We start from the raw sequence: 23,734 nt of genomic DNA, 5'->3' as shown, positions 1-23,734 counted from the left end.
ACACACATTAAATATGCTGGCCGCTCTGTTACAGGCTTCACCTGCTAAATTTACAGCTAGAATCATTTAGCTTGCTACTGAGCCATAAAAAATATTAGTTAGAGTTACAACAGCATGGCTGCCTCTTTGGATGATCCGGCATTTTTCTTCACAGATGACAACAAATATATTACAAGGGAGGAGAATCCCAACAGTGCATGTATGGAGGCCAACCACTCAGCCGTTTGCAATTTTTTCTTTTTTTTTTTTAATTACACCAGTTATTGTTAGATTGACTGTCCAAATGTCACACTATTTTTTTTTTCACACTATATATCATTTCTCCCATAGGTGGTCAGGTTTTTGATCTGGAACTGGCTCAGTGACTAACAGAAGACAACTAGCATGGAAAAAAATGCACTCTGATGTGAATGGATAAAAGTGAGGGAAGGTGTGGCAGGACAATGTTGAGCAGGCACGCATGGGCAACTTATCTTGGGTAAATAAAAGTGAGAATAAAAAAAAATAATAAGGCAGGGATAGAGGGTGAGATCCTGCCCTCCCTCCATCACCACCAGCAAGGCATTTAACCCCAGTTGTAGCCAAATGACCAAAAGAGGTGACTGGGAACTTGTCAACTACCACATGCGAATGTGTTCATCTGTATGAATAGGAAGCAATGGGTTGCTGGAGGAATGCATATGTACTCAACACAAAGACTAAAACAGAATAAAATCACAAATTATGTATATTCCTCTCTTGCATGCACTAGGACATGGGTCTCAGTGTTGTGCAATATCTTCAGGCAGGTCACATAGCAGTGTACTGTTTGACATAGTCTACAGACTAATGTGACTTGCTGTTTTTTTTTTCTTTTGTGTGTTTTCGCTGATGATCACTGATGCATTTGCTCCTCCTCCTCCCAGGACAATCGCATCAGCCTGGTGGACTACGTGGTGTCATATTACTTGCACAATGTGGACGAGGTAATGACAAAACAAAACGTTCCCCTCTCTGTGACAGATGTCTGGCTGTTGTCAGGAGATGATGTGTGTTTTACTGTGCATGAATTTAATGTTTTTACATTATTAATGTCAAGAATCCTGTATCTCGTTTAATCAATAAATGTTTTTTTATTTACCAAGCATCACAGAAGAGAAATGCTGAAACTTTACTTCTGAAACACTTTAACTAAACATGAAAAAGTTCTATGCCAGCCTCTGATTTGATGTGCATAATATATGAAAAAGATGTGATGCTGATGTATGTAGACAGTGCATTTTGGAAACCGTGCACAGCATGCTATGTTGCAAAAAAAAACAACAACAACAACAAAAAAAAAAACAAACAAACTATGAGTTATGGTTAGTTAAGGAATCTTATGATGAGAAGAGACGTTCATTCATGTCTGCATTTTTATGCTCACATTAAAAAAAATGCATATTTAGTTTAAGTCAGAGATGGAACGTTTGCCTTAGGCTCCGCACCAGCCTTCCCACTCAGGGGACGCTTTAAAATATGGCTAATAAATCAACAGCAAATGCACTGAAGCAGCATTTCTTAAGCGCTTGATTGCAGTTGCAAACTTATGACTGGTGGTCTCCCACATACTGTACTTAAAGTACTAGCATGTTTGCCAGGGTCCCAAAGTGACACTTAATAAGTTAAGGAGATTCTGGTTTAACACATGTGGTACTCAGTTGTCTTTTCAATTGGATTCCACCAGAATGCTGGCACAGACAAGAGCATGTTCCCACTTCCTGAACCTCAAGATGTCTTCCTGGCAGCGCAGGCCAAGTTTGCGGACCTCAGCAAAGACCTGAGACAGCTCGGACGAGATCTGACAGGTATGAGTCAGTGGGAGCTGAAGTCTCCAACATATTCCAGGTCCATTTTTGTGAGGTGTGTATCTGGAATATAGAGTAATCAATACCAATTCCCTCCTCCGGTTCAGTATTAGTTGGTTGCGCACATTCCCAAAACATTCCCCAAAACATTCTATCGACTTTGAACAGACAGACAGTACGCTTTAGCATCCATGTGACTGGGTGACCGGAATAGATTCGCCTTGTGGTCATTTTGTTGTGTGTTTTTGTTTGAAAACCTCAGTCAGCCCATGTAACTCTATCACTGTGATTTTGTGTTGCTCTTGAGAGTTCCCACAAGACCAAACCTCGGCCCAGTCTGGCATCATTTTTCCTCTGTCCTTCCCACCCACTCTGCTTCTCACCACCCTGGTTTCCCATCCCTGGCCCCAGCCATTGAGAAACTGTTTATACTTAGGGCTAAAGGCCTGCTTCTTTGACCAAACCCAACTAAGCTAAAGCCCAGAACAAAAGATTTCCTCTCCTACTTCTTTTCCTCCTCGCCTGCTTTCTTCTGTCCCTAAGTGTGCCCATATGACGCCTCTCAGAATGCCAGCCAGTTTCACCAGACTATGGTCATGTTGAGGACAATGTGCGTCGCTTGCTTTCTCCCTCTGTATGTACTTGTTTCAATGTATTTGTGTGCATTTATATCCCTATGCATACACGTGTGTTTTTGCATGCGTTTTATTTGTGTGAATGTGTGTGTGTGTGTGTACGCACACAGAGACTAGTAGGAGTCTCTCTGCTGATACTGGCCTGGCGCCTTTCAGATCCAGCTCCTAATCATGCCCATCAGATCTCCCATCGTTGTGCCTTTGTGCCCCCGTCGCCAGCGCTGAGAGACCGTACCGTTCTTCTTATGTAATCTCCAGACCTCTTGTATCTCTGTTTGGGCCTCTGCAGAGATGCACAGATGCTCAACCTGCTCAGCTATATCAGCTGGGCTCCAGTGTGGCCCCCAGATGTGTGCCACAGATAGCTTTCTTTACCTCTCAACACAGCTTTGTCTTATCAGCCCATCTACCCAAACCACCATACAATCTGGATGGCCCATCGCAGGTTTCTTTTGTTCTGCCTGTTTGAACCACCCTCATGCCTGGTTTGAACCTCTGCTTCTGTCGCTGTTCACTCTCTCTGTGCTCTACATTGGGCTTGTCTGAAATGTTTCCCAACAGAGTTAATTGCTGCATGGGGTTGAGGAGAGCGGGGTCATTTCTCTTAAGTGATCTGGCTTGATGTTTGGCCATGAGTAAAAAGAGATTCAAGGCACTCAAAAAGCCTTTGCTCTATGTGGCCATTCATTATGAAACATTTAAAAAATGAGCCCGATGAATTTTGGTCCCATTGCCTTCAGGTTTGAGAAGGCTCTTGGCCTCATTTCCAGTATCATTACCGTTACTTTAGCTCTTTAAAAATGACTATAATTTATCCCTACAGTGATATATGGACTAATAATGCCCCATCTGTTTTTTACATGAATTATGAGGTTAGGTGAAACTTTTTCATTGCTTTTACATTTTCAAGCAATTTTCCAGTAGTGGTTGTGTTTATACTGTTTCCATATGAAATATGGGTTGCCAAGTTGTAATCCTTTAAGAGAACTTCCACTGACTTTAGTACATGCTGTGCTTGATGCATCAAATCCACATTTTGTTGATAGATTGATGTCAGTAAGGACATATTGTTCCAGTGTTCTGGTGGTGCTGATAGGCCACATGGAAGCAGAGATTTACAAGGAGAACAATTCAAGAATGTCTTCATCAAAACCTTAAAACCCCTGCTGTAAGAAAGGTTTTGCAAGCACCCACACCTCACCAAGACACCTAATCACTGCGATGGTGCACAGGCTAGAATTTCTGTCTCGATCTCACCACAGCTCTCTCCTCATCAGTCGACCCTGTTTATGTGAGAGCCTGTGACCCTCTTCAGTCTCAAATAAGCAAACTCTTGCCGGCCACAAAAGGCAGACAAAAGAAAGAAAGGCTTGAGATGCCTGCCTCCAACGTTTACACAAATCCCAAACGAAAACAGTATTCTTTTGTAATCTTATCTGGGAGATGTTGATCGAGCGTAGGGGCAGGAGCTCGGGGGGCTCGGCTCCCCCTGCAGCCGCTATTATGACTGGCTGGGGAGACTGGCTCCTGTGATCCACTGATTGGACAGAGGAACCAAATAGAGCAACTTGGAGCCGCAGACAGGGAGAGGAAGCGGGAGATAGAGAGACAGAGAGAGAGAAAGAGAGAGAGAGAACAGAGTCGCCATCGCTAGGTCAATCTAAATAGGTGACATCTAAGGGGGAAATCATACTGATATGATAACTTTGACACAGGTGGAGCAAGTCCATCCCAGCATTGTCCTCTTCAAATGTGTTGCCGTCTTGCTCTCTTGGTTTCTGTCTTTCTTACTGTCTGTCTGCACTAGGCTAAAGGGTATCATCAGAGTTAAAAAAAAATAATAATAATATTTTCCCCATATTGTACATGAATGGCACATATATTCTGTATCTGCTGGTTGAAACGCTTCACAGAAGCTACAACACACTTGTATTTAGTGAACTATTCAAATGCACAATGTCATCAAATAGAAAATATCTAGATGTCTTGAGAATCCTTTTATTCACATTCTCTTTAATTCAGAAGGACATGTTTGGTGTCTTTAGAAACCTTGGGATCTAAAAATGCTCTGCATCACCTCCATCTCCATCAGACACTAAGATGAAGAAATTCTAGGTCTAAGGAACATGAAACAGACTAAATTTAGCAACTCTAGCAAATCTTAAAATGGTAAACCATGATATTTTGTTTTTGTTTCCTTTTGTTTTAGTTTTCTTTTTTTTTTATGTAGTGCCCATCTTTGGTGCTAAGCTTTCACTGCTGTGGTGTTTTGTGCTGCACATCCCAGAGATCACCTGTCAATTAAACAGCATTTCCATTCCAAACAAACTGTGTGCCTGTATTTTACCAGGAAAAAAAAATCTACATCCGTGTTCAGAATACAACAGCAAAGTAAAAGCTAGTAAAAACTTGCAATTGTACCACTATGGTGGTATATCAGCCAAAGACAGAGGGCAGCTAAAAAGGAAAATGTGGCAGATTTTACATTTAGTTTTACATTTAGTTTTTTAACTTCTTCCTTCAACATAAAAACCAGGACAAATAAGATTCCCTGAATCATTTTTGTCAATTTTCCAAAATCCATTTGTTGTGTCTGTTTCGCAGTGTGTGAGAAAGGCGTACAGAGAGTTTGCTCTGACTCACCTGAGGAACACCTCCAGCCTTTTAAGGACAAGATGGAAGCTTTCGTTTTGAATGGTGAGTAACCACAGTCATACATTGTACAGTGGCAAATGTATTTAATACACACAGCACTTGGGAGAACACACATTTGTGTCACTTTCTAACACTAGGCATGTCAACAACATATTTTAGTACAGGGTGTTACTTTTAACATGATTTTCATTAGAATTGCAATGAATGTGAGCTGTTCAGACTAGATATATGTAAGTGAGTCATTAAAGTGACTCATGCGGTTTACATCTTGTTCAGGTTGACCACAGGTTTCAGCAGCTCAAATTCAGGATTTTTCAAGTTCTTCTCAGTGCCAGTTCAACTGAAATTCTACACCAATTTCACCCCAAAAATATGCCCGAAGAGCAAAAACAGAAGCAGAGTCGCTGTTCACTTTTGCACGATCAGGAAGATTTCTCTCCAGAAATGTAATGCACCATGAAATATCTACAACTCTAATACCTCTGAAACCATTCTCAGTGCTCAAGGACAACATTCAGCCACAATGAAAACATTTCACTTGACTGTATTTTGTTAAATCCTGGTCTACATACAAAATGCCCGGTTTAATGCAATACACAGTTGTTAGTCTATGCACATCATGACATTGCTGCCCAGTGCCAGTATGTAGCTATGTGCTCTGCTGTGCCACAACCATCCAGTGAGCATGAACATGTGATGTGGTCAGTCTTTTTTCAGGGGCATATCCATCCCCCCTCCCTCTCTCTGTCCAAATACACTCCAAATTATTTCTTTGTCTCTAGCATTCAGATAAAGGTAGGCAACATCCTGTTACTGTGGTGAGTATCTGCGTCCCTGTTCCCTATTGGTGGAGGGAGTTTGGTATCTCTGTGTGTGAGGAGATAGCCGGGAGTTGGGATGGGTTCAGAGCTAAGGCTAGACACTCAGATAGGGATCAGACAGATTTGGCAATGACTGAGAGACTCCTGCCTGAGACAGACAGGCTCTGAGACTCTGTCCGTCTACTCAGAGTCTTTCTCACACAGAAAAAAAAAAAAAAAACATCTCACTAAGGCATTTTAGTGTGCAGTCACACAGCGGCACCAGGCAAGATTTTTTAAAAAACGTAAAACACATTTTATCTGCATAAATCACTAAGTAGAGCTGCAACAGAGGACAGCGTCTCATTACTTTTATGCGAGCCTTGTAGAGTCAGCCTGTTTGCTGAAGTTAAATTCTGCTGTTGGGTATGAACACAGGCTGGGAACCTCATGAACCCACGGGAAATGCTGCACTGAAACTTAACAGTGTAATCAAAAGCTATACTTAACACTGTTAGATAGTTTGCATCTCTCATCGCTTTGGAGTCCTTTAGTATAAAACATCCCAGACCAGCTGGATGGGTGAACTGCTGTGTGCAGTTTACTGACATTACGTAAAAAGGATGCCAGGTTCAAATCACTTGCAGCAGGTTACCCCTCAGCGGCATCTGGAACACGCTAAGATCCCTGTTTTGACATTGTCACAGTCGCAGTGAGGTCATTTGTTTCAAAGGACTTTGATTCCAGGAAATTTGTGAAATGTTCCAAAGTTGCATTGTAATCAAATAAAACTATTGAGTGAGATGACAGATTTTTTTCCACATGCTTAAAGAAAAATCTAATTTTAAGATAGAAACCTATATAGATTAAATAAATTTGCTGAGAAGGACATTTTCCTGCAGCTGAAACAGAATCCCCCAGCATTACAGACGGGCAGAGACAGGCAGTAGTGTGCCTCTTATTTTGTGATAATGACAAAGCAATTTGAAAGTGGCAGTAAGAATGGCTCCATTGTTGAACAACTGAGCGTGTAATTGCTGTTTTGAAGAGGCCAAATGGTCGTCTGGCTCCATTTGACAGGGTCATCATCATACAAGAGGTTCTTAGTGTGTCTCTATGAGTATTTATATCAACAGACTGTCCAAAAAAAAAAAAAAAACAACAACAGGATTATGACTATTTAAAATGTCATCTCTGTCCGGCTGCCACTGAAGCATCCCCTTGTGTTTTTCTTTGCAGCTTGGAAAGAACACGCCGAAACTTCCTATCAGCTGATGACTGTGCAAAAAAGGTGGGATAATAAAACCATGCTGTGCTTTTCATGCCTCGTTGTATTTAATTACTGGCCTATCATTGGGTTTTAACAATGCCTTCTGACTTCACAATGTGCCCTGCAAGCATTTGACAGCCAGTGGCATTCAGGAGGTTGTCAAGCCTCATGTTAACCCAACTTATCACAAAATTTCCATCATATGATATTTTGTGGGGGAAAAAATCATATTAGAACAGCTTTGGGACCCATTTGAAATTGTTCGATATCAGAAAAATATATTTAGATGCTGATCTCATAAAAAAAAAAAAAATACAGCTGAAGATGACCTTATGCTCAGAGGTTTTCAGTGTCAGTGCAAGTTGTTGTATCAGCATCTATAAAATGTCATTATTGAGCCAGAAACTTTAGCATCTGGCGCTAGACTTGAGAGTTTGGCTTGAAAGAAATAAACTAAGATTGCCTCCTGGTTTTTATTTCTCTTTTCTGCTCACAGTTTTCAGGAGCTGGTGCTGTACTTCGGTCTGAAGCCCAAGACAGGAGAGAAGGAGGTGGCCACCGGTTACTTCTTCATGCTCTGGTTTGAGTTTTGCACTGACTTCAAAACCAGATGGAAAAAGGAGAACAAGAACATCTCCAAAGAGAGGTATCACACAGCTCTCTCTCTCTCTCTTTCCCTCTCTCTCTCTTTCTCTCTCTCTCTCTGTTCTCTGCGCAGTTCATTTAGAAGTATATTATATAGGAAAACTTTTCATATAATAAGGTTTCCATTTCTTAACAGTAAGGGTGCTGGTATTTGAAAATTTCTGTTTCCGTTTTATTTGTTTGTACTGAACTGGTGACCGATATATGAATATTAACTCATCACAGATATATCTATATCAGCATGTATGTTGGCTGATTTGCGAAAAACAAAACACAGAGAAACAACACACAGATGGCAGTGAAAAGCTTTTGAGATCATTTGAAAGTTGTGCTATTAAATAGTTTGTCCAACAGACTCCACTGTTTTCATATTATGAATAGACAAAAGTGAAAGAGAAAACACAGCACACAAGCTGATGTTTCATGACAGGTGCGGATCCCAAGAGCCAAAATGAGAAATGCAAAAAGTAAGGCATCTTTTAAATGAAAAATTCAAATGTATCATCAAAAACAGCGCAGTAGTTGCACTGAAGAACTGATGTTTTGGCCAGAAGCCTTCTTCAGGTCATGTGTGTTTCTAAACTTATTTTAGACACGTGTTTATAACCTCCGCCTGACAACAGGTGTCATGATGAGAGGGGAGGCACCTTACTCATCAACCAATGAGCTAGTAACGTGGGCAGACAGGGAAACAAGTAGCCCAAAAAAAAAAAAAAAAAAAATTAAATAATTAAGTAGACCAAAAATAGTAATCAATAATAAATAAAATTAAAATTAAAAAACATTTAAAAACTCATAATAATATTTTGAATTGCATGTTTGTGTACATTGTGTTAGTTAAGAAGTCAGGAGGTTTATTGTTATATATAACAATATATATACAAAATCTCAAGCTCTCAGTTCATGATTACCATATTTGCTTATTCCTTGCTAAAATATGTATATACATTTATTTATAAAAATATATTTGTTGTATTTTTTAAAATCAGAAATATTATCTTAAATATTGGCATTAAAAATCACCAGCGTCATCATCAGTCAGGATCAATACTGAACTTAAATTGAGTTCAGCTTTGTTTTATGAATCTGTTTCTGTGGCTTCAATCAGGAAACTGGAAATTGCAAAACTTCATTGAACTCTATCTGCACATGGAGGAAATGTCTGGTTTATACACAGATCGAAGCTATCCAGGGGTTTTTATGTGTTTCATTTATGATCTTACCACCTTTTACAGTCTTAGTCTGGACAATAGACACATTTTCTCTTTTTCAGTTGTCATTTCTTGCTGTGGCTTTCCAGGTTGAAAGAGGCCCAGCTGTCAGTGAAGAGGATCACAGGACAAAAGAAAGTGGAGACAAGAAAGATCAACCCCAACAGCCTGGTAAGACAAGGCTCAACACATCAGAGTGGACTGAAAATAGAACAGCTGATATTTAACATCCACTAACTACAGATAAGATAAATACACATGCAGAGCAACTAACACTTGCACATCCTCAATCCAAGTGTGCTCTCCTGTTAGAAAAGAATGAATATAGTGTTATTGAATACTGAAAGAACATAATACTAAATCCATTCTGTCATGCATTATTTGGATTAGTAGAAACTACCATGTAATGTCCTTTTCTCCGTTAGTAAGTCATAAACCTCCTGTATGTGTCGCCTCGCACAGAAAGAGAGACTGCGGCAGAAAGAAGCCAACATGACTGCCACCTCAGAGACGCAGGAGGTGTGAAGGAGAGAGAGGAAGAAGTGATGTGAGAGAGGAGGTGTTTGTTTTGACCTCTGAACCTGATGCCAAGCTGTCCTGCTCTGCCAGACACAAGATGGACCTCCCACTGTTTAACCAGAACATTTTCAACAGAAGAATATTCCTCATCGCTCAGATACCCTGAAATCTCAAGGGCAGAATCTGAATCACTGGCTAACTGACAATTAGCCCTTTATGTTATACTTACCATTACAAATATGTATTTTGATTTTAAATATTTTATATGGAATAACTATACTTCAGTGATTCATCTAGCTGTGCATAGATTCTTGTATTGCACTTTCAAAAAATATTTTGACTTTATCCTGAAATGTTTAGCTTCCTTTTCTCATACAATATTTTTCCATAAATTAAATGACTGATCAGAAAGAATGTATGAATATGTAACGGTTTGAAACTTAGTTTATTTGCCAGCAATTTTACAGTACACATATCACAATTATATACACGGTCATGAAATGACATGACATTTAAATGTTCAGGTTGAAAAAAAGGAAGAAAATGGAGAAAAAATCAATGTATCATGATAGCCTTCCACTTATATTCCACACAGTGGAAACAATACAACCATTCAAGTCCTTTGAAAGGTTTCCTCACACACTTTGTACAGCTCTCTCGTATAATCCACAGGCTTACACCTTTATTTCCTCAGTCAGATGCCTGCAACAAGCATAATAACTTTATGAACAGTTACTCCAATGCCAATTAAGCATTTGACTGGTGGCCCACTTGGGTTTGGTCCACCTCAGTACCCTTTATGCATATACAGTATATACATGCTCATTGTCCCTCAGCAGCATCAACAAATTCAACTTAACCTTAAGCTATATGGCAAAGTCCCTGCATTTAATATCAGTTTCCACCAAAACTTCCACACGTGCTTATATGAAAAGAATGAGGAGAAAGTGGAGCAACGACTGATGATTGACAAAGTATTAGTAGGCCTAGTTGGCTAATTTGATAAATGATTTGGCTAATGTGATAAATTATTTGACATTTCATCAAACTGTCATCTCAGAGGGAACGCTGGTCCTGGAACCTCCCCTCGTGGCCTCCCACTAATGATCTCTGCTCTCCAAAATAATGACAGAAAATAGCAGATTAGATTTGGTCTCAGACTAACATATGACCAAGTGTCACATGTTGTCATATCCAGTTGACGCCCAATGTGTCCCCTTATGAAATACACACTTTTTCCTTTGTGTTTGTGCATAACTCCACTTTCCTCTCCCAGGAAGGAAAGCAAACATGTACTGTCAGCCGTATCCATCTAATCCAGGTCTATAGTCGTGCAGCGACACTGCTTGACACGCTGGACCCGTTTCTTCCTCGTGCTCGGCGTCTGGCCCGGACAGATGAGAGTGTACGTGACGGTGGTGAAAGTTTTAGGTTTGCAGGTGGAGCAGGACTGGAAAGCGCTGTCCTCGCGGTAAATGTGCCGCGGGATGTAGAAGGAGTTGCACTGGCCGTAGCAAAAACGATTGATGATGGTGCGGCTCAGGCAGCCCTCCTCGTGAATGGTCTGCTTGAGCGGCTGCGTCTTGCACCAATCCAGTTTCAGAAACCGACGCTCCGTGACGTGCAGGGCTTCCTGACTGGATTCAAGCACCTCGTCCGCGACTGTTAGGGTCCCCATGCCGCGGGAGATTAATCCACTTATCGGGGTTTGTTGCGACCTCTCCGATTCGTTTGGGCTGTACTTGTACGGGTGCGGGAAAGTTCCTTGAAATGTGGCGGCGCCTGTACTCGTCAGCAGACTGAGCAGCAGCCCCAGCACTACTGCGGCGGTCAACGCTGACGGTGTCTTCATCCTGTAGGCAGAAGAGAAAGGAACACGGGTCAACCATCATGGACGCATGGATGGAGAGCATTTACGCACCGCTTTTACGCGCGCATTACGCGTCCTCATTTTCCATGCTATTTACGTGTCATCTTGTAATTTCAGCATAAAAACATGAGTATTAATATGGACTAAATGTGCTTACCTGTTATTTATGCAAACTCCGTACACGAAAATTAGATCCAGAGAGGCAGTTTACTGCATAGGTTTCTTGAAGCACTGAGAAAACTTTCAGAGGTCCGACTTCTTCAGTGCTGGCTTTATGAATGACATGAGGGGCTTTCTAAACTGTCTTGTGTCTCAGTGTTTCTGCGGAACACGCCCCCAAACCCGGATCCATAGTTTATTTGTCTAATCGAGAGAGAGAGAAAAAACTCCAAACAGTGTCATTGCAGGTAAATCGTTTATTTGAGTCAACTAAAATCAAATAAAAAATACATCGCAACCATTCTGGCAAGGCAAAGCGACCCTAGGAAATTTTCGGTAGATATCCTCCTTAATGCGGCACAGTTTACTGAATTAGATGCTGACCAGAATAAGTGTGTTAAGCTCTATGTGTCTGCCATGCAACAGACAAGTAGTTTACATCCAGTAAATTAGCAGGGGACAATTCTGCACAAAAAGCCAACCTTCTCCAACATAACAAAAGCAAAGCGACAACAGTTTAAACTTAGCTTCTAAGTATAAGATTTACCTTTAAATCCTTGCCACAAGACACAGAGAGTTTGAATTGGTCATATCAAAGTATACAAACATTAAATATAACTTTGTTTGGACCTCAATCTCTGTACACTGAAGAGTAGGCAAACAGTTTTGGATTTAACAATCTTCCCAAGCAGTAGGACTATACAGCTAGTTATGATACAGTTTTAGATATACTTTGATATTAAAGAGAACATTGTGGGTGCAGGAGTTCAGGGTGTGGATTTCTGGGTGACAGAGGTGGTCGGGGCCTCTTCCTCTTCATCCTCAGGGAAGTGTGGGACAGATTTCTTGGCAACCACATTGTCCAGCCTCTGGCCCATTAAATAAGGGTTGACACTCTGCAGGCAGACAGACAAATTTATAGGTGCGCACATAAAATATTTCTATGCATAATCTGATGAGCTGATATTGTAAATAATAATAATAATAATAATAATAATAATAATAATGATGATGTGAGTCAAGGTTTATCAAACAGTCAAAGCTGAGGTCCCTGGCTTGATCAGAGTACGATTTCACATCCAAAGCTGTGAGTTTAAGAGTACATCAGTTCCTTCAGGGGGGAAAAATCTCAATGGTGGTGACGCGGTTTCTCAGACACAAGCCTACAAAGGAAAAGGATAAAGACAACCAAGAAAGACTATACCCTTTTTCTTCTTTTTGGTCCACCCTTCAATTTCTGGTACAAAAGCTCCTTGTTCTGAAAGGAAATGTACAAAAAAAAAAAAAAAAAAAAGTTAAGACACAGTCATGTTTCCATTGTTTAACAGCTTGTCCCTTTGTTCTCACATTACAGTCAACAAATTGCCTGAATGCCTTTCCAGGGAATAGAAGCATTCCACAAAGTCGCTCTTAAGGCCAGACCTACCAAGATACAGTATGGCGCAGGATGTAGGATGCACCCGGGCAAATTACAAACAAGTTTTGTCTGAGCATTTAAACTGCATAAATCCTGTCATTATTTTATTCTAGCTGCCTGTATCAAAGTATCCACATTCATATACGCACACGCAAGGTATTTAACACCCAAAGGAAGCGCATTCTAATCTCTCACCCTGATAAACCCATGACTGCTGTGTTATTTTTTCAAAGGCACAGCAGGGAGTGAGAAATTTGAGCTAGAGAATAATGAGAAATAAAAAAGAGAGAGGAAGTTCTGCTTTAGTATAATTCCATTTTACTATATTTTAAATGGAAGAAATTCAGAGAAGTGACAGATTGCAAATATTATACTATCATTGTTTGCAGAAATAAAAAAAAAGAAGAAATAAGAAAGAACCAAGTAGAAAAGGACCAACTGGCCTACCTACATTAACAGGCCTTCACCTGGCCTCTTGCTCAGCTACAAGTGGGGAATCAGTGTGTTTTTTGTCCTTGCCATTCATGTTTCACCTGGTCAGTAAGGGCACTCGGTGCTTATGTTGCACCTCAGATATGCTAACTGGAAAACTGCGACTGACGATGTGTGACTAGTCTCAATAAAACAGCTGGTAAACGGGAGAAAGCCGTGCACGGTAGCAATTAGCGTGCCTCTAAGTAAATACGGGCCACTGTGTTTGTTTACTCTGCACTCACCCACTTTGCCAGCGCTGGGTAGTCGTGCTCTGGGTCAAACAGATGCTGGTGTTTCTGGAACTCTCTGCTGAACTCAGCTGTGTCCGGGGCATTTTCCAAACATCCATCTGCAGCTGAAATGACAGTTGTATGAATAAAAAAATGCATCACCTTAAGTTCTGTTTAGGTGCTTTCTGTATTCTGGAAAAGCTCACTATTAACGCTGCCAGTTCAACAGTGACCAGTTAAACATGATTATAATTATAGGTGGAGGATCTTTGAACACCCATGACAAAGCTACAGCCTTGGCATGTACCTGTCTTCCCCAGGGGACAGGGGTTTGGAGGGTCTGGGTAGCCGTGATCCTCACTGAAGTCTTTTGGGACGTTGTCACCTGTCAGCTCAGCCACAATGTTAGGGATGTTCCCGTAGGGGCCCAGATGCTGCAGCCCTTCATGAGCACCCCCTTGTGGAGAAAAAACAAATATCAAATTCAAAGACATCCATGACCCCAAGAGCTGTTAATGGAAAGTCTCTAAGTGCTAGTAAAAAGCAGTATTTTCCATGACACGCTCATTACTTACAGTCCTTGGCACTTTATATTTTTAAGAGAATATTAAAGGTGTACCAGTTTAATCTGGTTTTTACCTGTGTTCATTTTATACCCATGGCTTTGTAAGGTATTATTCATATGCTTGTTTCCCTCTTGATATTTCATGGTTTAAGGTATTTTGATAATTTTTTCTATCATGAATCCAACCCTGCTAGTCATATCAGTAGGTTTGTCATTGCAGAAACCTGCAGAACTTTATTTTAAATTCTAGTGCAGATCCCAAGGATTGCACTGATGCTAAAGATGTCCTGCAGAGTTACAGGGAAATGTGTACAAAATGATGCATAAGACATCTAGACATTTCTATCAAGGGTGCAGCCATAAAACACACACAGGGTTAGAACATTTACAGATTGGATGTATAATTTACACAATAAGCCTGATGTAACTTCAATGAAATGTTGCAACCAGCAGATAGAGAATATGTATGTGCCCAAGTTGTTTAATATGGAAAAGGGATTTTTATTTTTCACTTTGAAACTACTTAAGGGGAAATTTAAGGAAAATATATAGTTGTTATTATGAGTAGTAATGGTAGTAATAGTAGCAGTTTCATTATGATTACCACCACTGTTTTGCTTATCATTTTATATCTTCGTTTTCCTTAATTATGTAAAGCACATTTTTATGGAACATGCTGTGAAAATAATATAAAGTTTTATTACTACTGCTACTACTACCACTACTACCTTTATTGAATTATTGCCTGAATTCCTAAATGAGGTCCAAGGCAATGAAAAACAATTACTAAGACAAGTTTGCATCATATTTTTTGAACATTGTAAAGCAACCATCGACAAGTTTTCATTTAGAATCAGCATCTGAACATACTGCCTCAACAGAACTACTTTCCTCTTATCATTCAAAATATTAGAAAACAGTACCATTATAATTAAATGAACTGCCTTTTACCGTAATCTGTGTTTCAGCTGTTGGAAATCCCTCTTGCACATATGCCCCACAGTATCTCTAGATGAAAGGGACGCGTTAGGATGACAGCGTCCGTCCACCTGGACTCACCTGGTCCGTGTGCTTAGCAGGAAGAGCAGCCACGGGCTCATGTTTGGTGTGTGTTACATGTAAGCCTCTTTCATGAAAGCACATTACTCACCCTGTATACTCTGAGGCCCGACGATGTTGGTGGCTTGGTGAGCGGGATACTCCACCCTGGGCCGAGCGATGCCCAGCTGCTCCATGACGCCGTGCAGCAGGCGCTGGATGTCGGCCTCGGACACCTGGTCCGCCGTGCGGGGGCTGCGGGCAGGAGCCCTGCCGACCTGCACGCACAGCAGGACGCCGAGCAACGATAACCTGACCGCCGAGCCCATTCCTGCCGTCTGCTCACACAGAGAAAAACAATAGAAATGCAGTAGGATAGGATAGCCTCCTCAGCAAACGACAATCAGTGGAGATGAGAAGCCTTTACGATGCAACACTGTACACTGTGCTGTTGTGTTAGACCTATAGGCTAATTATGTAATATGAGGCCCATAATATAGAGCAAATGGTGGCATAAACTGGATATGCTGTCTGTTGTTCTTTTTATGTGATATGCTGATAAGACACTGTAAAGAGAAGCGTTGGAGTGTATCAAAATAAGGTTTGAAAATGGAATAAAGCCATGGTGCGCCATTCACACCACGTCAGAGGTAAATAGAGCCTGAGGCCGTTGTGAATTAAAAAAAAAAAAAAAAAAATTAATAAATAATTAACACAATATGCTACTGTGAGCCCACAAGACTACGCAAACACGCTGGTATAAAAATACATACATAGGCATATGATGCTCTGCTCAATTAAAAATGTAACAGATTATTTCAAAGGATTATTTTTGCACTGCCTCTTACCGTGTCAGTGGGATGGAGAGACCAGGCTATTGCGGGCGACTAGTGTCAATGCAAACAGAATAAAAACTAAAACATCCGGCTGTAGTTTTCAAAATAAAATCTCAATAACTAATACGGCCTTTGTCAACAACATCGTATCTATTTTACAGCTGCGGTAGGCCTATGCAAAACTGGGGTTATTTTGCGGACCGTTGTACGCGGACAAAACCTTGGAAAAGCTAAAAAAGTCATCAGTGAACCAGGCCTACGATGAGAACCGTGTAGGTTCACCCATCAGATTAGGCTACAAGCCTATCCCTCATTTATTTACTTCTTACTTAGGGTATATATTTTTGTCCGCAGTATAAACGTCAGTCCAATCGACCCATGGTGTACTTTGAAGTTTATATCGCTCTTACACGGCAGTGGTATCAATTCTCCATAAGACTGTTGCTTTTATTTAGAAGGAAAAATCTGTTGACTTCCGGTGTTGTTCTGATTAACTTACAGCGACTTGACGCTGTGAGCGACGTTGCCGATCCGCCTCCCTTCATTCAGATGCAGTTGCTAAGAAACCAAAAATCTTCTCCTCTCATTGGCTGTTGCGCAGTGCAAATAACTAGCCCCGGCCAAGCCGTGGGTGGTGGGGGCAAAAAAAGATAAATAAAAAACTGTTTACTCTTACTAAATAATAGGCATGTCCAACCTTAGGAAACTCGATTCTGAATTCTCCCTCATGTTTGTTATTTTAGATTATGACTTCAAGATAGACATTAAGGGTGTTTTCACACGTTTGGGTCGACCCAGTGACATATTTGGGTCGACCCAATATACAATGTATCAATTTTCAACTGGAGCGGCTCGGTTTCACATATGCTTTTTATCGCCGCACCAAGTCCACCGCTCTACAGAATGGAGCGTCATGTATCCATGGCAACCAGACGAAAATGACATGTGTAGCACCATTCCATCCGGAAAAGAGGGTTTAAATGAAGCCTCAAGATGTAAACAGAACACACGTGAACGATGGAGACTCAACAACAACGCCGTCTGATATGCCTAACGTCAGGGACGGTTTTTGCTACGGGCAGTGTGGGCAACCGCCCGGGTCGCAATCTACTTGGGGACGCACGAGAAAAAACAAAATCGCCAGTTTTCTAGACTACCGTATTGACCCGCACATGCCGCGGCACCGGGGCACCATCAGTCGGCATCAGGCGCGCCCACCCGGTCTGGTCTGCCGGATCTGACAGGTGAGCGGCCGGCTCGCCTGATGCTGCCCCGGTGCCGCGGCCGGCTGGTGCCGCAGGGGCGGGGGGGTTGAAGAAGTAACATGAAAGGGCGCAAGCCAGTAATTTCGCCTAGGGCGGCAACATAGGCAGAAAGTACTGTAAGGCATAAGGTAAACATATCTGTACATACAAACAGTGCAAACCGCTAGCGCTGCGAGTCGTTCCCTCCGACACTTCCGTTTTCTGTCAAAATAAGAGTTGATCGGTCGATTTAAGATTACGGTAGACCCTTTTTGTAACGTTAGCTAGCTCTTATTTTGACAGAAAACGGAGGTGCCGCACAGTTATTGTGCGGCTAACTGTTTACTTCTGCAAAAATGAGGTGAATCGCCTTATTTTGGGTTCACCTCAACATAATGCAAATAATCGCCCTGGCGGTTATTCGGGTGGGCGTTTAATGGGCGTTTGTAGCCCAAACTTGTGGAGTACAGCAGGCTTGGGCCGACCCGGGTTCGCTGCGCGTTCACACCACTAGTTTGGTGCGCCGCACCGCACTAAAGGGCTTGGTGCGCCGCTCCGAGACCACCCCTTCCAGCCGCTCTGTACGGCTGTTTAGGTCGACCTCGGGTGCGGCTAGTTGTGTTCACACTACCCGCACCGCACCAGTTAGGTCGGCCTAGACAGTTAGGTCGACCTAAACACTGTATGTGTGAAAACACCCTGAGACGCAGTAGACAGTTGCTGCTTGATCTTTGCTCTCCATTATAAAAGAGGTTTACATGATTAAACCAAGACAATGCATGGCAAGTGCCAAACCTTGCCATAAGTGTAAAGTGTGATTTCACTGTTTTACCAAGAGATTTGCTCAAAAAAATAATTTAAAATAGGCTGTTTATTCACTGGATGGTAAATTACATAGCAAAGCTTTGTTGCACAGAATAATTTACTGTATAAAAAAAAAAAAAAAAAAAAAATGAACACAGTAATCATGAATACATAAAACATGTTAAAATACGACATGAATATGTCTTGCTATATAATGTCCTGGCATGGGACTACTGATGAGTGCCACCTCACATGAAAAATAATAAAAATGACATAAAAAGGGAAACTGCTCTTGTATCCACAGCTACATTTTAAGGTACTGTATGAATATGGGCCAACATTCAGGTGGAGCGTCTTCTCCAAGCAGTTTGGTGTGTTCTTCCCTCACCAGCGGGCACAGGAGAGCTGCCTGTGTCTTGTCCTCTGGTGAACTTGGTCAAACCGCCAATGGCACACAATTTTCTAACATAAAAAGAACAGACCAGTTGTAGTTAAACATGAACACACCCAGTCATGGATCAGCACAAATTTTAAACTTAGCAGTCTTCCTTTAAACTCAGCTTGATCGTTGTTTTAGTGATTTACCTTTTGAATCTCTCATAAGGAGTCCTGCATGCCTCTTTATTGACAGGGCTACTTATGTCCCTGAAAGCTGTCTCTGGGCTGAAACTTTGATCTGTAAATGATGAGATAATGTCCTGTATAGTAGTAACATTATATTCTGTAAAGGTTTAGGCCCACACTTCTCACTCTCTCACTTTTATTCACCTGTGTAGATCCTATAAGGCAGGACACTGGGGAAGTTTTCAAGACCTTTACTCCTCCTCAGGGACTGTTTGGTTGAAGACCTGGATGCCTGATTCTGCTCAGAGACTGACGGAGTCCCTGCCTTTGACCTCACAGGAGTCCAGGGCCCAGTCTTGTCAGATGGTGTCACTACATCCATTTAAGACAATGAAGAAAATGGAGTAAATTGAGATTTTAAGATTAAGAAACTGTGCAAATAGGATCATTCCATTTAATAAAGGTAATAAAAATCATCCCTTAATAATAGCTTCCTTGTTCTTGCTTAAAGGCGAGATGTCATTCACACTGAGATTGATTGGTTGTGATGAAGACAGCCTAAAAATAACTTGGCTCTTTTCATTTTTCTTTATACCATGTAGACTGCGCCTCCTTCTATTCCTTTTTTTAGTGTGTGGGTCTTGTAGGAGGTGGAAATCTGTCACAAATTCCATACTATCCATTACAGCCTTAGGAATCACACCTGGGAAACAGGGAAGACCAACATCCTCATTGTCAATGTGCAGTCTATGACGTAAATACCCTCTTTAAAAGCACCATGTCTACAGCAGTTAAATGTATTAAATACCAAATAAGTGAGGATTCTCGATGAAGGTGCGTAGCACGAGAACTCGAAGTTCAAGGCGGTCTTCAGACATCTCTGCCTTGTTGGGAGGCGGCAGGAGGCATGGAGTGAAGACTACAGCAAGGTTAGAGCTGGTCATCAAGTTGTCAGCACATCTGATAGGAGGCACATGGAATGAAGAGTCAAAATCCAGTGTTAACATTCTGGACATTGGTGCCAAGGAAGGATTAATTTAATTGTCGTGATTGAATCATTTAGTGTAACACAACCAAGAAGATAGTTTATACTTTCAAGAAATGCTTGTATTTTTAGAAGTCTATTCTGCAAAAGATAGAGAATAAAAGTCATAGTTCCCCTTGATTATCATTACTGGGTTCATAGTATTTTCTCAGACCTCTGGGAGATTTTGGAGAGGAAGTTAAAGAGGTAGTGCAGGCAGGAGGCGTTTCTTGCAGGAAGTAAGCAGGACAGCAGCTGGATGGCCGAGGTCCTCTCCTGCAGAGTGGGCAGTTCCTGGGCCTTGAGCAAGGCATCATGTAGCTCAGAGGGAAACAGGGGCTCTGGAAGCTCCCTGCAAAACTGTTTGATGAGACTGGCCACATCATAGGGGAGGGCTGTGGATAGACACCCCTCACCACGATTCAGCTTAGCCTGAAACCAGGAAACAGAACTAGAAAGAGGTTTAGCTTCTCACTCCAGTTACCAGATCCTGCTCCAGAGGACAAATTAAAGGAAAAACCAACATAAAGTGTCTTAGTGAGGTGTTGGGCCACCATGAGCTACCAGAGCAGCTTCAGTGTTCCTTGTTACAGATTCTACAAGTCTACAAGCCCACCGCGATGTGGAAAAAAAGTGATGTGGTTAACCTATTTTGGAAAAGTGGGTGAGTGTATGAACAGCTATGGGAGGTTTTGGACCACTGTGTTATACAGCACTCTCCACCACTACCGTCAAAACATCAAATGAGGGAGTATGTTTTGGAAGAACGGTGCTTCCACCCTCCAGCACAGATCCAGACTCCTCTGGCTAAACGAGCTCCAGTCTGTCTCTCTACCTGCATTCTAATACCCATACTACCATACTATTTAGTAGGCAAAAAAAAAAAAAAAAAGAATTAGTATGTCCCAATACATAGTATGTCAGATGCAGTATGCCAAGAGCACCAGGATGTTCTACTACATCCGGTCAGATTTTGCAGTATGCATTTCAGCATGCTTCTCTGGCCATTCTGACCCATCATCCTACAAGCCACGCCCACATACGGACGACAACAAGACACACATATTGCACAAAACTTGCTCAGTGACAGCAGCAGCGACAGGAAGACAGAAGATAAGAAATATGACAGACACAGCGCAGTATGAAACAGCACCGGCATTTTGACAACAACATTCAAATGTGGCGCTACGGATGGCGGCGGAAGTGAGCAAGAGGGTCGGGCTTCAGAGCAAGCATTGATTATGCAGGACACGGTCTCAATTTGCGGGACGCGTGAAATGGGCTTCAAATGCTGTACGGGTGGTCACCGTATCTGCGAGACATTTCAGACCGCACACCCCGCGCATGAATGGCAGCGGGATGATATCCAACCCCCACCGACCCCACCCCCCTGCGTCACGTACGAATATCCACCCCCCACCCCCACCCCCCTTAGCGCCCGCACAGGTGTACGATAATTTCCCTCAAAATACGATAATTTTGAGTCTCTGGTACTAATCCTACATTTCCCACCTGGCAACACTGATTCCGTGGTTGTAGATAGTTTTTAAATTTACTTTTATGGTGGTAAGATGGGGATTTTCTGCTGTGCCATGCAGTATGCCAACAGGCAAGGCTGTAAGCCTAATCTAGCCTTTTACAGGATACCTTTGGCGGTCCTAGCTAGCGGTCCTAGATCAGATGTTCTATATTAGGACCGCCAGCTAATACGAACAGAGGCCGTGTCCGAAATCACTCCCTAATCACTATATAGTGCACTATATAGTGATTACGCCATTTTGTAGGGGTGTCCGAATATTTAATGTTCACTATATAGTCCACTAGATGTATCCCACAATCCACAGCGAAATGTAGTGGACATCCGATGGTCACTAGCCAGGCAATATATCCCGTCATGCATTGCGGACAAGCAGTCGCGAAGGAAAAATGGCGGAGGAACGAGAGCCGAGTTTTCCTACAAATGTAAGCATTTTTACTTAATGCTGTTGATATGCTGAAGTTTGTTAGCGGACTCTTAACCGCGCAGTAATGTAAGTATGTGTTGTATTTTGATAGTTTAATTACGGTACAAATTATGGCTAGTGAGCCCGATCGCTTTCTTCTGTAACGAAAGTGAGCAAAGTTAAGATACCGTAAAGCTAATGGCGGGATATGCTAGTTTTTAGCCAGTAAACTCTTTCTCTACAGGTCTTGTGAAACTTTTGGTTTCACAAGAGCTGTAGAGAAAGTATTGTTATCGATTGTTAATTATTTTAATCTCCTCAGGGACCGACGACGATGTGGCCAAACTAATTCGCCTGAGAAGAGAGAAAGAAACTCTCTTCTCAGGCAAGAGGTTTGACTCCGCTGCTGGATGGGAGTGAGTTACTTGAACTTTTAGCTTTGGTATCATCTTTTAGTATGTGTAATGTGTTGACTTTCCCTGTGTTGTGTTGTATGTCTTGTATCTTGAGTCTGAGTCTGATTACACACACGCACCCACACACGTAACAGAGGTCCGTGGGTATAGCCAGATAACATCGGTCACACACACACACACACACACACACACACACACACACACACACACGCGCGCGCGCACGCACACACACACACATTATTTTTTCTTTTTGAATTTTGCTGTATCATGACCATAAATAGTAGAAACATACATTATCACAGGTTAGACCCAAGTGCGTGGGCCATTTGTTGAAATGACATGGAATGATCCATACATGTCTTCTCCAACGAAAAACCCTGGATGACCAGTCATGTCCAAGCACTCCTCAGGGCCCGTGATTCAGCATTCAGAGCAGGGGACAGTGCTCTGTATGGAGCAGCCCGGCTGACCTGAAGAGGGGAATTAGGAATGCTAAGGCAGACTACAAGAGGAAGTTAGAGAGCCGAGGAGCATTTAAGCTGTTCTGGTGGTTCATGGAGCAACAGCACCTTAGTAACACACTTAATTTTGGTTTTTCTTTTAATTTCTCACTCATCTGTATATATCAGTGATGCAAACTCTTACCCTGAGGGTCTTAATGCGAGGAAGAGAGCCTGGTTTTCTGAACAGGCCCACAGTTCCAGCTCGCTCCAGAAGGCATAAGCAAGCATCTACCAAAAAGCTGAGACACACAACATTTTCAAAAGGACTTTGTCTTTGTGACTCCTTCTCCCCGGTCATGCCATAAACATCCCAAACCTGCTGCTGACACTCACCATGGCACCAGTCCAAACTCAGGAATGTAGCGTCTTGGTAAATTCTCAAGAGGAACCCCAAACATCTTTCTACTACCTATGAATGGTCTCTTCATTTTCTTCTCACAACTCTTTACAGCGATCCCATGAATGGCTCTAAGGTGAAACCTGATCATATGACTGTCTGTAATCTTCATGATGCTCAAAGTGTCAATGAGAGTACACACAACTGTAATTCAGCAGCTTTAGGCTAGGACACCAAAACCTCTGTTGTGTGTTTGCCAGAGAATGGGAGCTGGCTTTATTATGCTCATCCACATCACCTGTGGCAAAGGTTACCAGGAAGTGACTACTCCAGAAAAAAGGGGAAATGCTGCATTCAGGTCCCATGGGAAAATTGGTATTAATGAGTTTTGCATGTAAAAATAACTTTGACATCAGCTTTCAGGTGGTAAACATCAGTTGTAACCTCTGAGTTTGTGATAAACCTAAATTTCTTTTAGTTCCCAATTTAGAAAATAGTCATTTCAAATGAAGGACCAAATCAAAGATTTTATGATCACTAAGTCGTCCTGAAAATGTCATCTCCAGTTTACATTGCAATGATCCTTTTATTTTTGGCAAAACACAAACTAAAATGTATCATCACTAAGTGCACGTGTGTTAACCATGGAAGAGCTGAACAGGAAGAAACAAAGTCTGCAGAAAATTTTAGATTTTCCCATAAAATGTAAGTACAGCAAAACATCAATCTAACCTCATGATATTGTTTTC

At 41.8% G+C, this 23,734-nt stretch overlaps 4 protein-coding genes across 6 annotated transcripts in view; 1 reads left to right on the top strand and 3 right to left on the bottom strand.

The window, feature by feature from the left end:
• Positions 1-9,986, top strand: part of LOC115356209 (formin-like) — a 34,182-nt gene extending 24,196 nt beyond the window's left edge. Inside the window, exons 13-19 of the mRNA XM_030047282.1 lie at positions 906-965; positions 1,706-1,826; positions 5,066-5,158; positions 7,156-7,207; positions 7,683-7,832; positions 9,132-9,213; positions 9,505-9,986. Coding sequence (XP_029903142.1) covers positions 906-965; positions 1,706-1,826; positions 5,066-5,158; positions 7,156-7,207; positions 7,683-7,832; positions 9,132-9,213; positions 9,505-9,567 — 621 coding nt within the window. The 3' untranslated portion in view covers positions 9,568-9,986. The remainder of the gene's footprint in view (positions 1-905; positions 966-1,705; positions 1,827-5,065; positions 5,159-7,155; positions 7,208-7,682; positions 7,833-9,131; positions 9,214-9,504) is intronic.
• A 269-nt stretch (positions 9,987-10,255) lies between these two features.
• grem1a (gremlin 1a, DAN family BMP antagonist) lies at positions 10,256-20,237 on the bottom strand. The gene is made up of 3 exons (XM_030047290.1): positions 20,226-20,237; positions 11,589-11,860; positions 10,256-11,414 (listed from the first exon to the last, which is right to left on the bottom strand). The coding sequence occupies exon 3, from the start codon at positions 11,411-11,413 to the stop codon at positions 10,874-10,876; it is 540 nt and encodes a 179-aa protein (XP_029903150.1). The 5' UTR covers position 11,414; positions 11,589-11,860; positions 20,226-20,237; the 3' UTR covers positions 10,256-10,873.
• On the bottom strand, positions 11,833-16,201 carry scg5 (secretogranin V). Its single transcript, XM_030047289.1, has 6 exons — positions 16,163-16,201; positions 15,427-15,652; positions 14,019-14,168; positions 13,724-13,836; positions 12,795-12,848; positions 11,833-12,486 (listed from the first exon to the last, which is right to left on the bottom strand). The coding sequence occupies exons 2-6, from the start codon at positions 15,641-15,643 to the stop codon at positions 12,358-12,360; spliced, it is 663 nt and encodes a 220-aa protein (XP_029903149.1). The 5' UTR covers positions 15,644-15,652; positions 16,163-16,201; the 3' UTR covers positions 11,833-12,357.
• On the bottom strand, positions 18,248-23,286 carry LOC115356211 (rho GTPase-activating protein 11B-like). Of its 3 annotated transcripts, none has more exons than XM_030047287.1 (8): positions 22,982-23,284; positions 22,791-22,887; positions 19,962-20,237; positions 19,571-19,722; positions 19,358-19,465; positions 18,967-19,134; positions 18,784-18,874; positions 18,248-18,660 (listed from the first exon to the last, which is right to left on the bottom strand). In XM_030047287.1, the coding sequence occupies exons 2-8, from the start codon at positions 22,874-22,876 to the stop codon at positions 18,540-18,542; spliced, it is 1,002 nt and encodes a 333-aa protein (XP_029903147.1). In that variant the 5' UTR covers positions 22,877-22,887; positions 22,982-23,284; the 3' UTR covers positions 18,248-18,539. The 3 variants fall into 3 exon arrangements, with proteins under 3 accessions (XP_029903147.1, XP_029903144.1, XP_029903145.1); XM_030047284.1 differs by having other exon boundaries at positions 19,962-20,218; positions 22,982-23,283; XM_030047285.1 differs by lacking the exon at positions 19,358-19,465 and having other exon boundaries at positions 19,962-20,218; positions 22,982-23,286.
• Positions 23,287-23,734: the final 448 nt, after the last annotated feature.

This window comes from Myripristis murdjan, chromosome 24 (assembly GCF_902150065.1).
Source record: "Myripristis murdjan chromosome 24, fMyrMur1.1, whole genome shotgun sequence".
NCBI lineage: Eukaryota > Metazoa > Chordata > Actinopteri > Holocentriformes > Holocentridae > Myripristis > Myripristis murdjan.
This window is presented reverse-complemented; position numbering and strand designations above follow the sequence as displayed.